We start from the raw sequence: 15,194 nt of genomic DNA, 5'->3' as shown, positions 1-15,194 counted from the left end.
TCACTAAATTAGAAAAAAATATATGACTGTTTAATGGAATTTATTTGTAAAAGTAAAATCAACCTTTAAGCATTATCCAGACATGATTATTTACCTTTGTTTTATCCCATATGTATTTACCTCCTATCCGCGACCTAGTCTAGTTATGTCTAAACGAAATGTCTTGAAGGGTCCCTAGACGAGAAGAAGCAAGTGACCCTGTCTTATTCCTACCTTAACTCCTGAATACAATTGCAATATTAACAACCACCTTTACGGTAACGTTTCCTTGTCTTTCTTATTTTTGTTTTGTTTTTTATATTTTTGAAATATTTTTAGATTTTAAAATATAAAAAAGGGTTCAAGGCAGGTTTTGTTTATATTCGATTCAGAGTTGGACTACCATCTCCATATAGCAAATATTTCAGCATCCTTATGCATCATCAGTGAAGTTTATGCAGTCACAACTCTGAAGGGAATATAAACATTCTGTCTCTTTTAAGGCAAACCATCGCGATGCAATGAACCCACCTTTTGAGACGCAATCTAGCGACATCTCTCGTATTACGAGGAAAACAACGAAAAGCCCCAGATACAAAGTTTACTACTTTTTAAACAATTAGAATAATTGAAATAAAAATATAATAAACAATATTTTAAATCTAAGATTTTCGTTAATAAACTGCTTTCTGGCTGCATCCCATATCTCCGGATTTTACAATATATAATCACGTAGAGACGACGAAAATAGGAGAAAGCAAATAGAGGACACTTAGGCCACGCATTTACCTTCTCTTCGTCTAGGAAAAGGACCGAAAAGACAGTTTCTAAATACTCAAAAACTGAGTAAAATGAAAAAGATAAAAAAGGGTTCAAGGCAGGTTTTGTCTATATTCGATTCAGAGTTGGACTACCATCTCCATATAGCAACTATTTCAGCATCCTTATACATCATCAGTGAAGTTTATGCAGTCACAACTCTGAAGGGAATATAAACATTCTGCCTCTTTTAAGGCAAATCATCGCGATGCAATGAACCCACCTTTTGAGACGCAATCTAGCGACATCTCTCGTATTACGAGGAAAACAACGAAAAGCCCCAGATACAAAGTTTGCTACTTTTTAAACAATTAGAATAATTGAAATAAAAATATAATAAACAATATTTTAAAACTAAGACTTTTCGTTAATAAACTGCTTTCTGGCTGCATCCCATATCTCCGGATTTTACAATATATAATCACGTAGAGACGACGAAAATAGGAGAAAGCAAATAGGGGACACTTAGGCCACGCATTTACCTTCTCTTCGTCTAGGAAAAGGACCGAAAGACAGTTTCTAAATACTCAAAAACTGAGTAAAATGAAAAAGATAAAAAAGGGTTCAAGGCAGGTTTTGTTTATATTCGATTCAGAGTTGGACTACCATCTACATATAGCAACTATTTCAGCATCCTTATGCATCATCAGTGAAGTTTATGCAGTCACAACTCTGAAGGGAATATAATATATAAACATTCTGCCTATTTTAAGGCAAACCATCGCGATGCAATGAACCCACCTTTTGAGACGCAATCTAGCGACATCTCTCGTATTACGAGGAAAACAACGAAAAGCCCCAGATACAAAATGTACTACTTTTTAAACAATTAGAATAATTGAAATAAAAATATAATAAACAATATTTTAAATCTAAGACTTTTCGTTAATAAACTGCTTTCTGGCTGCATCCCATATCTCCGGATTTTTACCTTCTCTTCGTCTAGGAAAAGGACCGAAAGACAGTTTCTAAATCCTCAAAAACTGAGTAAAATGAAAAAGATAAAAAGGGTTCAAGGCAGGTTTTGTTTATATTCGATTCAGTTGAACTACCATCTCCATATAGCAACTATTTCAGCATCCTTATGCATCATCAGTGAAGTTTATGCAGTCACATTTTAAAATATACTTATTGTGACTGGCTGAGTGGCGACAGCCCATGCCAAAAAAAAAAAACTTTAAAACAACTAGTTTCATTTTGTTTTTTAGATACCTTATTGTATTATTTAATTCTTATGTATTTGTGATTAAATTGCTTTAAAATAAATATTGTTTGACTTCGTGTATTTGTTTCTTTTCTCAAATTCGCACGAAATCGCACGTTGTGCGTATAATGATATTGATTGAACAGATTATTGTTTTGTAGTTGCGTTTATATTACTTGTTTCTGATTTAATATACAATTTTTATTTTTTAGAAAATCGAGAATTATTATGGAACATCTTAAAAATCAAACATATCCTCCATTGTATCGAAAATACTCCAAAGTGATTGAATACCTTTCCCTCAAAACAGGATGGAATCCTATATCTCTGTCAAATATAAAAACACTTAACAGTGTCATCAATACCTACAAATCGTATAACAAATCTTTTGTGCCCGAATGGTTGTCCAAATTAGAGACGGGCGTTTTGGAATATTTTTCAGGTAATAAAGCCAATAAGCATGGACTATTCCTTTTATGTCATATTTGGGAATTTGGGAAAGGATAATAGAACAATTTTTGTGTTTCAGTTCCCTTTTCCTTCCTAATGTGCTATCAACAGATGCTCTGAAATATTTATTTTAGCTATTTATCCAGCTCTGTGGTTTTTTGGTCCCCATATACAGTCCTTATGATATAGAACTCTCCACCTTAAATAACTTTTGAACCACTAATTTACAGGAAAAGCACGAAAACACGTCAAATAATATTTGAAGGGGGAGACATTATGCCATACCTAAGCTTGCTAGGAAAGGCACCCTCTCACCACTGTACCAGCATTTAAATTTTTTAAAAATTTATACCACCTTTTTTATTTAATACTAGCTGACCCGGTGAACTTCGTTGCACCTTAGATAATGTGTCATAATTTTAATTCTAGATCAATTGGTCGAACGCAATTGCTAGAGATCAATAACTCAAAATCCACTGCTCGAAAATGAATTGCTCGAATAAAAAAGAAAATTATATGTTCAAATATTTATTCACAATAATGCAAAATTTGTAGGTATATAAGAGAGGTACATTTAATAGGACAAATTATGTGATATTCCACGTATATAATCGCAGATATTAATTTGTGGTTCATAATATGTAATTGTTTATTAAACGCAATAACCTATCAACACTATCTCTATATCTTCTATGACCATTTTGAGGTTGTTTGCCACTTTATGGATACTCGTTCTCAGAGGCATCTTTCAGTGCATCACAGTTTTTCGATTTCTTTCTAACGCATTAAGTTGGAAGTGACAGAAAAAAGGGTACGTTCGTGATCACAGTTTGTTATAACAATTATTCTAATTGTTGATAGTTGGCGCTATAATCGAACAAAAAATGATTTACGAATAGAAAAAGAAAATTCCATTTTATAAATGCAATAAACACAATTGATTTGTTTTTATACCAAATTGCAAATTAAAGGGTTAAACTGCAATACCTTTTTCATATTTGGCTGATTACGATTCTGACAACTGTCACAATTAACTTAAATGTCAGATTATAATAAATGTTATAAATGTGTATTATCACGGACCTTTTTTGCGGTCACTTGTGACATACTGAAAAATGCCTCTGAGAAGGACCACACTGTTCAATTTTTAGTTCATTTAATTTTTGTTCTTGTTCTAGAGCGGAAACAAATTTCTGCCCTTATTTTTCTTATATTTCCAAAGCTCAAACATATTTAAGATTTATAATAAAGATGTTTTCAGCATAAATTAATATACGATTATACACGTGGAATATCATATAATTTGTTCTATTATACTATCTTTCTTATGTCTATATTTTCTACTATTGTGAATAAATATTTTAGATATACAATTTTCTTTTTTATTCGAGCAATTGACTTCGAGTAAATGTGGCCTTTCGGCAGTTGCTTTTCTCTTTAATAATTGTATAAACTCTAAAAAAAGTAGGTGTTCTACAAAATATTTTATAGAAAAATTTTTTGATCAACAATAAATAGCCTTTGATTTTATGCTTCTGTATTTTGGTAAAATTTTAAAAGCATTAAGAAGAGTAAACTGACGGACGGACCTATTGAGACAGAGAGAGAAGCGTTCTTGCGCCAGTTTTTTGCGAATGAATTTTGATTACTATACCAGAGATACGCCTCCACCAAAAGCATCCGCCAAAATTTTGATTATACCAGATATGCGCCTCCGACAAAATTTTGATTATTATACCAGAGACATGGTACTTCGGCAAAATTTTGAAATATTTTTTGTACATTAAAAATAGTAATCGAAAAATTAAAAACTTCATAATTTCACGGGTGTTAGTACAATTTTCGCTCATTCTTCTCGTGTGCTTAATGTCGTCTCTCGTGCTCTCGTGTTGTTCTACGGGCTCGTTTTGTTATCTAGGAAACTAATTGAGCTAGAGAGACGATTTATATACCGTTGGATAGCGAATTAGCAAGGAGTCTAATTGCCAAATTTCATAAAAATCGGCAAAGTAGTTTTGGAGCAGTATGACAACAAACACTGCGAAAGAGAATTTTGTATATATAGATGTATAAATATTTAAATGGCTATTAAAAAATAACGGTTGAAGATAAAAAAGTGAAAATTTAGGATTGTATGTACATTTTGGTTCTACATCGTATAAAATTAAGAGAAAAAAATTTGGCCAAATAAATTTAAAAAAAATTCGGGGGGGCAAGCCCCCTTTTCACTTAGGTAGACCGTACCACTTCAGAAACCATCCCGGCTTCATGCACAACAACTTTGATTAAGGTCATCATACGATCAAATGCATAGTTTGCGAGTCTATACGGAACATACATACATACATACATACATACATACATACAAACATTCATTTTTATTTATATAGAAGAGGTAATATTTAGACGGCTATTAAAAATTAACGGTTGGAGATAAAAATGTGAAAATTTAGGATTGTGTGTATCTTTAGCTTCTTCATCATATAAAATTAAGAAAAATCGGTTTGTCGAAAAATAAAAAAAATATGTTAGGGGGGCCAAAGCCCCTTTATCACGTACGGACATGAAATATAGATAACAACCTACTCCCTGTCCAGTCGAGTCTAATTGCCAAATTTCATAGAAATCGGCAAAGTAGTTTCGGAGCAGTATGACAACAAACACTGCGAAAGAGAATTTTGTATATATAGATGTATAAATATTTAAATGGCTATTAAAAAATAACGGTTGAAGATAAAAAAGTGAAAATTTAGGATTGTATGTACATTTTGGTTCTACATCGTATAAAATTAAGAAAAAAAAAATTTGGCCAAATAAATTTAAAAAAAATTCGGGGGGGCAAGCCCCCTTTTCACTTAGGTAGACCGTACCACTTCAGAAACCATCCCGGCTTCATGCACAACAACTTTGATTAAGGTCATCATACGATCAAATGCATAGTTTGCGAGTCTATACGGAACATACATACATACATACAAACATTCATTTTTATTTATATAGATTTCGATTTTCCTCGTCGTACTGATTTCAAAAATGTATAACACATGATGCTTATGGTGATTAGTTTATGAAAAAAATAAATACAAATGCCAGAAAACTAGATTAAAAAAATATTTTTTTTCAATTTTATTACAAACGTTTAGAATGAACATTTCACTACTAAAAATTTATACAATAATAATTTATTGTTCCAAATGTTTGCCATTTATTAGCTATACATATTATGTACTATTGTATGAAGGTAAATGGCAGTCATTTTAGATAATTTTAGTGTAAAAATTTTTGGTAGTAAAATGTTTTCTTGCTTTTGTATTTATTTTTCTCATAAACTCATCACTATAAGCATCATATGTTATATATTTTTGAAGTCAGTACAAAGAGGAGAATCCAAATTTCAAATAAAAAAACTGGAAGTAATTTCAAAAAACAAAGGGATGGTACGGGGGTGAGAGGGTGCCTTTCCCAGCAAGCTTAATAGCATAATGTATAATATGGCATATAATATCTATAAATATGGCATAATTCCTCACCCTCAATTATTATTTGACCTGTTTTTGCGCTTTTCCTAAAAATCAGTCGTTCAAAACTTATTTAAGCTGGATAGTTTTATCTGAAGAGCACCGTATACAGCGTGTCAAAGCTAAATGAAATAAATTAATTATTTCGTGAGAGCGATTTTGGAAATAAAACCCGGAACGTATATTTCGATTTTTATATTATATTTATGATTTTTTGGCCTATATATCATACTAGTGACGGCATCCGTCTGGGCGTGATGATGTAATCGATGATTTTTTAAATGAGAATAGGGGTCGAGTGCTAGCTTATTTTAAAGGTTGTTCAAATTTCTATACAGTAACAAGAATATTAACATAATTATTTACACAGGGTGGCCAAAACATTTTTTTAAATTCAGTTAATTGACACAAAGAGAATAATGTGCGTAATTTGCTTAATTCAAATACATTTTACTGCTATCAGAAAACAGAAATAAAATGTTTATTTCATAAAAACCTTCACTTTTCCGTTCAATTCAATGTTCAAACTTCAAACTGCCACCCACCTGCATCTTGACAGTTTGAAAATTTAAGTGGAAAGCAATGTTTATTTGTGAAATAAACACGACCCCTATTATTCTCATTAAAAAAAAATCATCCATTACGTCATCACGCCCAGACAGATGACGTCACTATTATGATATTATATGCAAAAAGGATAATTTAAAGATAAAAATCGACTTATTTCGGGATTTATTTCCAAAATCTCTCCTTCACAAAATAATGAATTTATTCCATTTGGCTTTGACACACTATATTTATAGATAATATTTATAGTTCTGAAAAAGGGTTCTGAAACTGTTTTCTCTGGCATATTTAAGTTAAACATTATGTTTATATGGGATAAGTCACAACTGATTGTAATTAAAATTACATTCAGAACTAATGCTTGACGTTTCGACTTCAACTCTGGAAACCAATAGTTATAAAAAAGATTATTTTAAAAATTCTGCGAAAATTGTGTGTATAGGTTACACAATTTTCGCAGAATTTTTATTAGCAGGTTATGTTTTTCCAAATTAACGGTTGACTTACTTGGTCTTGATATTGTAGGCGATAGCCAATTTTTAGTTTAAAATAATTTGAGTGTGTTATTTTTATTCTCCAAAATACCAAAAATACTTGGAATACCAAAATCTAATTGTTTTGTGTGTTTTTTTGTATTATTTCTTTTGAGTATGCGTTTGTGTATTGTGTGTTTGTGTATTACATGTTTATGTATTTTGTGTTGTATATGTAGGTATTATGTATAAGTATAGACGATATGTCTCAGACTTTCTATTAATCTATTAATATTGGTATATTTTTGTTGCTGACTTCTTTTTTAATTTTGGCAACCATAATCTGCTATATTCTGCTAATAGGTTTGCTAAACATTTTTTTTTTTCATTAAATAGGATGAGGGTTGTTTCTACGACTTTTCTCTATTTCATAGCTGTTCCTTTCATGATGACTGACGCATCTTTCCATTGTAGTACGTGCTCTTTTTCCCACGCACGTTTCATATCTGTAGTTTGTCAAAGTATTTGTTTTGATGTATTTTTCATGGCCATTTATGCTAACACCGGTTTCCACTTCGAAAAACGATTTGGGGAGCGGAAATCTAAACGTAAAGCATTAATTATTAAAAATTTAAGTTATATTGTAATTAGTTGTAGCGTAATCCCATATAAACATAATAGTCCACAGTACATCGTCCTTTTGGAAGATAATTACAAAAGTCTTAAAAATGGTGTTAAATACTTCGTTTGATCTGGTCTACCCCTTTCCGAACAGTTTAAGAGTGCAGGTTGGACGTGTTTCCGCGTTTGGCGTCATTAACATCTTTACGCTGTCGGACTAAAGAAACGAGGCTGTAAATTTGTCGGACAAGAGATCCACAATCTTTATTAATTAAATATAAATACTTTCAAAAGACTAAGTTTCCACTCTTATGGCATATAAAACAACATAATGTTACTCTACATCCCACCAGACTGAAAACAATGGGAACCTTCTCTGGTTACATCTCCGAGGCTTCTACAATTTGCAGGCCATACGGATGCTGAGACTAAGGAAGATGAGGGAATGTTACAACTTATAATTCACGTCCCATCTGCTCAGCGCGGTAAAGTTCCAACGAGAATGGTTCCCTTCGTACTCCAATCAGAATAAACATGTAAATAAAAAATGAATAACCATTTTCAATTTCGCTGCAAAACGAAAATACAGCCGCACCATATTCTAGTCCAATCAGAGATTGCAGCAAGCACCTCTACCGGTTTCGAAACTTCTTAGTCTCTCATCAGGAGGCACATATGCTGCTCTCTGTGATCCAACCGAAACAAACCCCGGCGTACAGTCCCGGATTGCAACGAACGAAATGGCATAGATGCCCTAGCGGCAACTGCTTGCAAAAGACTAAGTTTTCACTATAATGGCATATAAAACAACATAATGTTACTCTACATCAAACCAGACTGAAAACAATGAGAACCTTCTCTGGTTACACCTCCGAGGCTTCTACAATTTTTAAGCCCTACGGATGCTGAGACTAAGAAAGATGAGGGAATTTTACAATGTATAATTCACGTCCCATCTGCTCAGCGCGGTAAAGTTCCAACGAGAATGGTTCCCTTCGTACTCCAATCATAGTGACCATGTTAATCAAAAATGAATAACCATTTTCAATTTCGTTGCAAAACCAAAATACAGCCGCACCATATTCTAGTCCAATCAGAGAGTGCAGCAAGCACCTCTACCGGTTTCGAAACTTATTAGTCTCTCATCAGGAGGCACATATGCTGCTCTCTCTGATCCAACCAAAACAAATCCCGGCTTAGTCTCAGCATCCGTATGGCTTGCAAATTGTAGAAGCCTCGGAGGTGTATCCAGAGAAGGTTTCCATTGTTTTCAGTCTGGTGGGATGTAGAGTAACATTATGTTGTTTTATATGCCATTAGAGTGAAAACTTAGTCTTTTGCTAGCAGTTGCCGCTAGGGCATCTATGCCATTTCGTTCGTTGCAATCCGGGACTGCACGCCGGGGTTTGTTTTGGTTGGATCAGAGAGAGCAGCATATGTGCCTCCTGATGAGAGACTAATAAGTTTCGAAACCGGTAGAGGTGCTTGCTGCACTCTCTGATTGGACTAGAATATGGTGCGGCTGTATTTTCGTTTTGCAACAAAATTGAAAATGGTTATTTATTTTTGATAAATAATTTCAACTGAAAACTAAGAGTTGTGTAATAACAAAACTACCGCGCTAGAGTGACGTCTTTGTACTGTGGACTATAATATTTAACGGATTTTTTGTTATATTCGTATTAGCTAAATATGTATTATAAAATACATTATAAAGCAGCTGGATTACCTAAATTTTAATGATAGCGGTATAAGTGTTTTATTTTATATTTTATCGCCAACCGTCACTAAAGTCATTCATTATTGTACTCATTTGCCCTCATTTGCGGCAGTAAAGTAACACTTTATTGTACTGAAAGAAGAATTTTACTTTACCTGACGCGATTAATCGAGATTAAATGTAAGTGGTCGATTGCAGTAACCGATTATTTATTTGAGTTAACTTACAATTTATTTACTTTAATTTTAAAAATATTGAATACAATTTACGACATTGTTAATTAAATTTATGTCAAGAAGTGAAATTCTGTAATATTTTGTAATTATATTCATATAAAATAAATCAAAACTTGACCGATTTAGTTATTATTTAATATTGATAAATATCGATTACAAATCGAAAGCGGCCGCGGCCATCATACAAAAGTCATCTGTCATCACTGTCATGAAATTTTTATTACGTCTAAAATTTAAAAAATTCTTTAATTTTAGATTGTAAGTACCTAAGTGTTAAAACCAATATCAAATTGTTGGCGATAAAATTTTGTATGCACCACGTCAGTAAAGACTCTTTATCAAACTCGTCTCTTATTCGCCTCGCTCTCTAGGCTTGCTCTGCTCATAATATCAGACTCGTTCGAGGAAGAGTAACTTTACTGACTTGGTACATAAATAACTAATATCCTAAAAATTATAATGTGTAATATTACATTAATTTACATATTTTTAAGACATCGTTTATGGTATACAAAGTTCCACTCCAGAGATAGCAAGATTACGCATTGGTCCCTTCTTCAATTATATTATTCAAAATTTCGATAGCTTTCTAGACTCGCAAGCCGCACCCACACCTAAGTTTCTAGCCATTTCTGCTCATGGTACGATGATTTCTTCAACTCTTGGAGCAATGCAAGCAAATAGAACGAAAATAATAAAATTTGGAGATAGCGTACTTTGGGAACTAAGACAAAGAAATAATGGAAGTTATTATGTAAATGTTGTATATAAAAATGAAACTGATTTTGTGGTATTAAAGTTGCTAAGATGTGATTATGATTGTAATTATAATAATTTTAAGAAAATATTGGCAAATATTGTCGTAAATATTACTCAGTGGGAGTACGAATGTAACAATTGAAAAAAAAAATATAAATATTTGTCTTTTGTCAAAACAGCTTGTGTCTTCTGGCGTTTTTAATAAATATTAAGACCATTAAGATAACTTTTATTAAATTATTAGTTCACCAAACAGGAAAATAACTGTAACGTAACATGACGTAATGCTGGGTACACATATTCGTGCCGAACTGTTTTCGTAGTGCTTACGTACAGTTTGTTGAAAATATATTTACAGCGAACTCATCGCAAACTCATCACGATCCATGGAAAGCTGCAACGGTTCACACATTACGAAATGAGTTTTGACCTCTTTAATTATTGTATAATTTTTTTTCTGTTGATTTCTTTCAAATTCTCTAATTTCGTCGTAAATAAATATTTACGTGACGTCATACTTCGGTGTACGGAACGTACTCTACGCCACCTGGCGAATATGACGTCACGTTCTGAGAGTTTGACGTTTACCTTGTCGGAGAAGCGGATCTCGCTCAGCACTTGATTTGTGAGCAGAGACATGTAAAGAGAATAGACTTGGCTAGGGATATGCCACTCAATGCATCGAGGTGTAACGCCGACATAGGATTGAGTGGTCTAGCCCAGCGGTTCTCAACCTTTTTTACTCAGCGACGCACTAACGTGCTCCTTAACAGATTCGCGACACCCTTATATGTACAAATTTTTGCTAGTGGTATAGGCTATTGATTATGTATTTTATAAAGGAACTACAACGTTAACAGGGTTTTATGGTTTCATATAGTCAATGGACCTCTATATTTGAAAAAACCGCGGAGTGCTACCATTTAAATTGGTGCGTTTTTGAGAAAGGGGTGAATTAGTCCCTAGGCACAGGGCGAATTATGGTGAGTTCTATGCACATTTAGTGCAAACAAGTCTATAGGAAAATTATACCAGGTTAAATTTACTATCCAAATATCACATTTTAAAGTCAAGAACATGTTTTTTACAAAAATATATCCAAAAGAAAAGCAAGAAAAAAAACATGAAAGATAAAAATTTTGTTTTTTGTCCCATATTTTTTTCCACGGGGATATAGGTATAGGCATTGCGTCACAGAAAAAAACTTCCATCCTTCTTCTTTAAAACGGCGTTCAGTAGAAGTCCCTGTGATTTACAATTTCAAAATATGATTTTTCAAATTTCGCCACTCACAGCGATTTTGGGATATTTTCCTTGTTACTTCGCAAACATTGTTCTGTAACTTTTTTCTACGCATTTCTAGGTATACACAATGGTACATTTAGTAGAAAGAGAAGTCAATTAACTTTAAAATGTTCTATCGTAGAAGTCCGTATGGCTATATTTAAGCAAGATATGGTTTTTCAAAATTTTATACTTCTAACGATTTTTGATATATTTTACGATTATTTTTAAATTTCTCATTATAACTTTTTTTATTGTATATTTGGGTATATGTATTGTGTAATAAAAAGGAAAGCTCATTTTCTTTACTTTAAAATGGTGTACTGTAAAAAAATTCTAGGACTATTTTTAAACAAGATATGCTTTTTCAAAGTGTGACATATACACATGCAATAGTTGGAACCATATGGAAAACTTTTTTAGTATTAATTTTATGAAAAAAAGTTATTCTTTATAAAATGCTGTGCCTAGTCTGAAACCTAAAATGCGATCATCAGATATAAAATTTTATTGACAGTGTACGAGGTATGTTAAAAAATATTAATTTGGTCAGGAGTAAAACCTTTATATGTCACAATATCGAAAAATATTATTAAGAAAAATTATTTGGAATTAAAAATTATATAATATGCAATTATATTCTTCTAATTGAAAAAAAAAAATAAAAATTTTTAAATTTTTTTTAAATTACGGATACTCTTGGATATCCTGCGGATATCTTGTTTAAAAATAGTCCTAGATTTTTTTGGAGTACACCATTTTAAAATAAAGAAAATATGCTGTTTTATATTGTACAATGGATATCCCTAAATGTGGAAGAAAAAAAGTCATAATGAGAAATTTAAAAAATAATCATAAAAAATATCAAAAATCATTAAAAGTATAAAACCTTGAAAAAACAGAACTTGCTTCAAAATAGTCAAGCAACCTTATACAATAGACCCTTTTAAAGGTAATTGACTCCTCTTTCTAATAAATGTACCATTGGATGTACCTAGAAATGCGTAAAAAAAGTTACAGAACAATGTTTGCGAAATAATGGGGAAATAGTCCAAAAATGGAAAATATAAATCCTAGAGACTTCTACTAAACGTAATTTTAAAGAGAAAGAATGTAAGTTAATTTCTTCTGAAGCAATGTCTATGTCTATGCATATATCCCTGTGAAAAAAAGTTATGGGGCAAAAAACAAAATTGCTTTCTTTCGTGTTGTTTTTTGCTTTTCTTTTGAATATATTTTTGTAAATAAAAATATTTTGACTTTAAAATGTAATATTTCGATAGTAAATTTAATCTGGAACAATTTTCCTGTAGAAGTCTTTAAAAAGTGCATAGCACTCACCCTAATTCACCCTGTGTCTAGGGACTAATTCATCCATTTTTCAAAAACGCACCCATTTAAATGACTATATGAGACAATAAAATCCCGTTAATGTTGTAGTTCCTTTTAGCTCTCTTATTTTGAATATAATCAATAGCCTAGTAGGTAAGTACAGATGAATATATTAAGCATATTATTTTTTATTTCGTAAGAACATAACAAGAACAATATGCATTATTGGTGTATTATAACAAGTAAAAAAATATAAATAAAAATATCGTATTCGTAAATCTCGCGACACACCTGATAGGTTCTTCCGGCACACCAATGTGTCGCGACACGGTGGTTGAGAACCGCTGGTCTAGCCATCTTAGTCTGTCACATGCGTGGGATCGTTTGGTTAAAAGAGATAGATAGATCACCGATCGACTGTTTCCATGCTGTTTCCGCGTTACGCTTTTTTGGGGTGTATGCCGAGTCTAGGCTTAATATGTCAATGTTTGTGAGCCCGGAATAGGGCTTTTCATTCACAGTCGTTTGTTTCGAGCTTCTGGCCAGTGGCGTAGCTAGGGTGGGGCGGAGGGGGCGGTCCGCCCCGGGTGTCACCCTTTCGGGGGTGACACCCAAGAGACCAACTATCACTCCATCTTTTAGATGGTCTTTTCGGGGTCTTGAACCGGGTTGGTATTATAAGAGCAAAAAACAAAAAGGCCATTTTCGTTGGATGTATTGATCATTTAATTAGTTTATGTTGCCAGCACTCTTTTGCACAAAATTCATCTTGTGTAACATTTTTCGGAACCGTAGAGGCAATTTTTTTTCTGCTTCCACTAGCTCCTTGGAAGTGCTTATTAAACAAAGCAAAGAATCTATTAAACAACTTTCCACAACGCGCTGGAGTGCTCACTATGCTGCAGTTAAAGTATTGACAGAACATTTTGATTGTTGTTGCTTCAAATGAGGATTTATGTCATCATTTCTTTTGGAATGATGTACTAAGAGAAATAATTTTTTGTCAGATTGAATTGTAAAGTAAAGCATAACCTTTGATCAATCAGCGACCAGAATAGGGGCGCTTTGTATTTATACTGAAGAGAAACGTGGTCATAATCTAGATGAAGCAATAGAATGTGCCGCGAAAAAATATGAGGACGACGACATTCCCATCGAAAAACGAATTCGACGTAAATAAGGAATGGATGGTGAGTTAGCTACCGATACAGGACTCACATTTCGAGCCGAACTTCAAAAAGATATGTTAGAATGTTTTGACCTATTCAATGTTGAACTCGAAACCAGATCAATGTCCATTCATGGACTTTGATCTTGTGTCTTGCTTTGCTTTTGACGAACAGTGAACAGTTGAAATTAGCTCTTTCAACGTTTTGTGACTTTTACCATGAAGAAGTATCAGAAGCAGACCTCCTTCTAGAAATACCAAGGCTCCGAAGACAAGCGGCCAACGTTACAGCCTGTAAATGGTTGGCTGTAGACTTTATAAAATTCATTGTGGAATGGGATTTCATGGAATCCCTCTCAAACTTAATGGTCGCATTAAAATTGTTTATGGCCATTTGCAAGAGAGGTACCTCTAGGAATAATTAAAACGATCGAAAATATCTACCAGAACAACAAAATAAGAGTAAAAGTAGATGAAGAACTAACTGACCCAATTGAAGCTGGCAATGGGATAAGACAGGGAGACTCCCTCAGTCCTCTATTCTTCAACCTGATCATGGATGAAATAATAAAAAAAGTAAGAACAAAAAAAGATGCCAAATGGAAGAAAAACAACTTAAAATACTCTGCTATGCAGACAACGCAATACTAATCTCTCAAAGTGAAGATGATTTACAACGTATGCTGCACCAATTTAATATACCCGCTGGAAAATTTAACATGTCAATTTCCCCAAAAAAGACTAAATGCACGGTTATAACAACAAATCCAATAAAGTGTAAATTAGAGCTGGATGATCTCAGATAATAGAACAAGTCATGGAGTTTAAATATCTAGGCATCACACTATCTAGCTACGGAAAGCTCGAAACCCAAGTGGAAGATCAGGTGAATAAAGCAAACAGAGCTGCAGGCTGCCTGAATGACACAATATGAAGAAATAAAAATATCGGAAAAGAAATGAAAGGCAGAATTTACAAAACAGTCATCAGACCAATAATGACATACGCGGCAGAAACACGACCTGATACAGAGGACAAAAAGAATGCTAGAAACAGCGGAGATG

At 33.1% G+C, this 15,194-nt stretch overlaps 1 protein-coding gene across 2 annotated transcripts in view; it reads left to right on the top strand.

The window, feature by feature from the left end:
• The window catches only part of LOC126881395 (lysosomal acid phosphatase-like), a 77,418-nt gene extending 66,846 nt beyond the window's left edge, over positions 1 to 10,572 (top strand). For both annotated transcript variants that reach the window (XM_050645650.1, XM_050645649.1), the window contains 2 exons: positions 2,215 to 2,444; positions 10,082 to 10,572. In XM_050645650.1, coding sequence (XP_050501607.1) covers positions 2,215 to 2,444; positions 10,082 to 10,488 — 637 coding nt within the window. In that variant the 3' untranslated portion in view covers positions 10,489 to 10,572. The remainder of the gene's footprint in view (positions 1 to 2,214; positions 2,445 to 10,081) is intronic.
• Positions 10,573 to 15,194: the final 4,622 nt, after the last annotated feature.

Source organism: Diabrotica virgifera, chromosome 3 (genome assembly GCF_917563875.1).
Source record: "Diabrotica virgifera virgifera chromosome 3, PGI_DIABVI_V3a".
Taxonomy (NCBI): Eukaryota; Metazoa; Arthropoda; class Insecta; order Coleoptera; family Chrysomelidae; genus Diabrotica; species Diabrotica virgifera.
The sequence above is the reverse complement of the archived record's forward strand: the minus strand, read 5'-3'. Positions and strand labels throughout refer to the sequence as shown.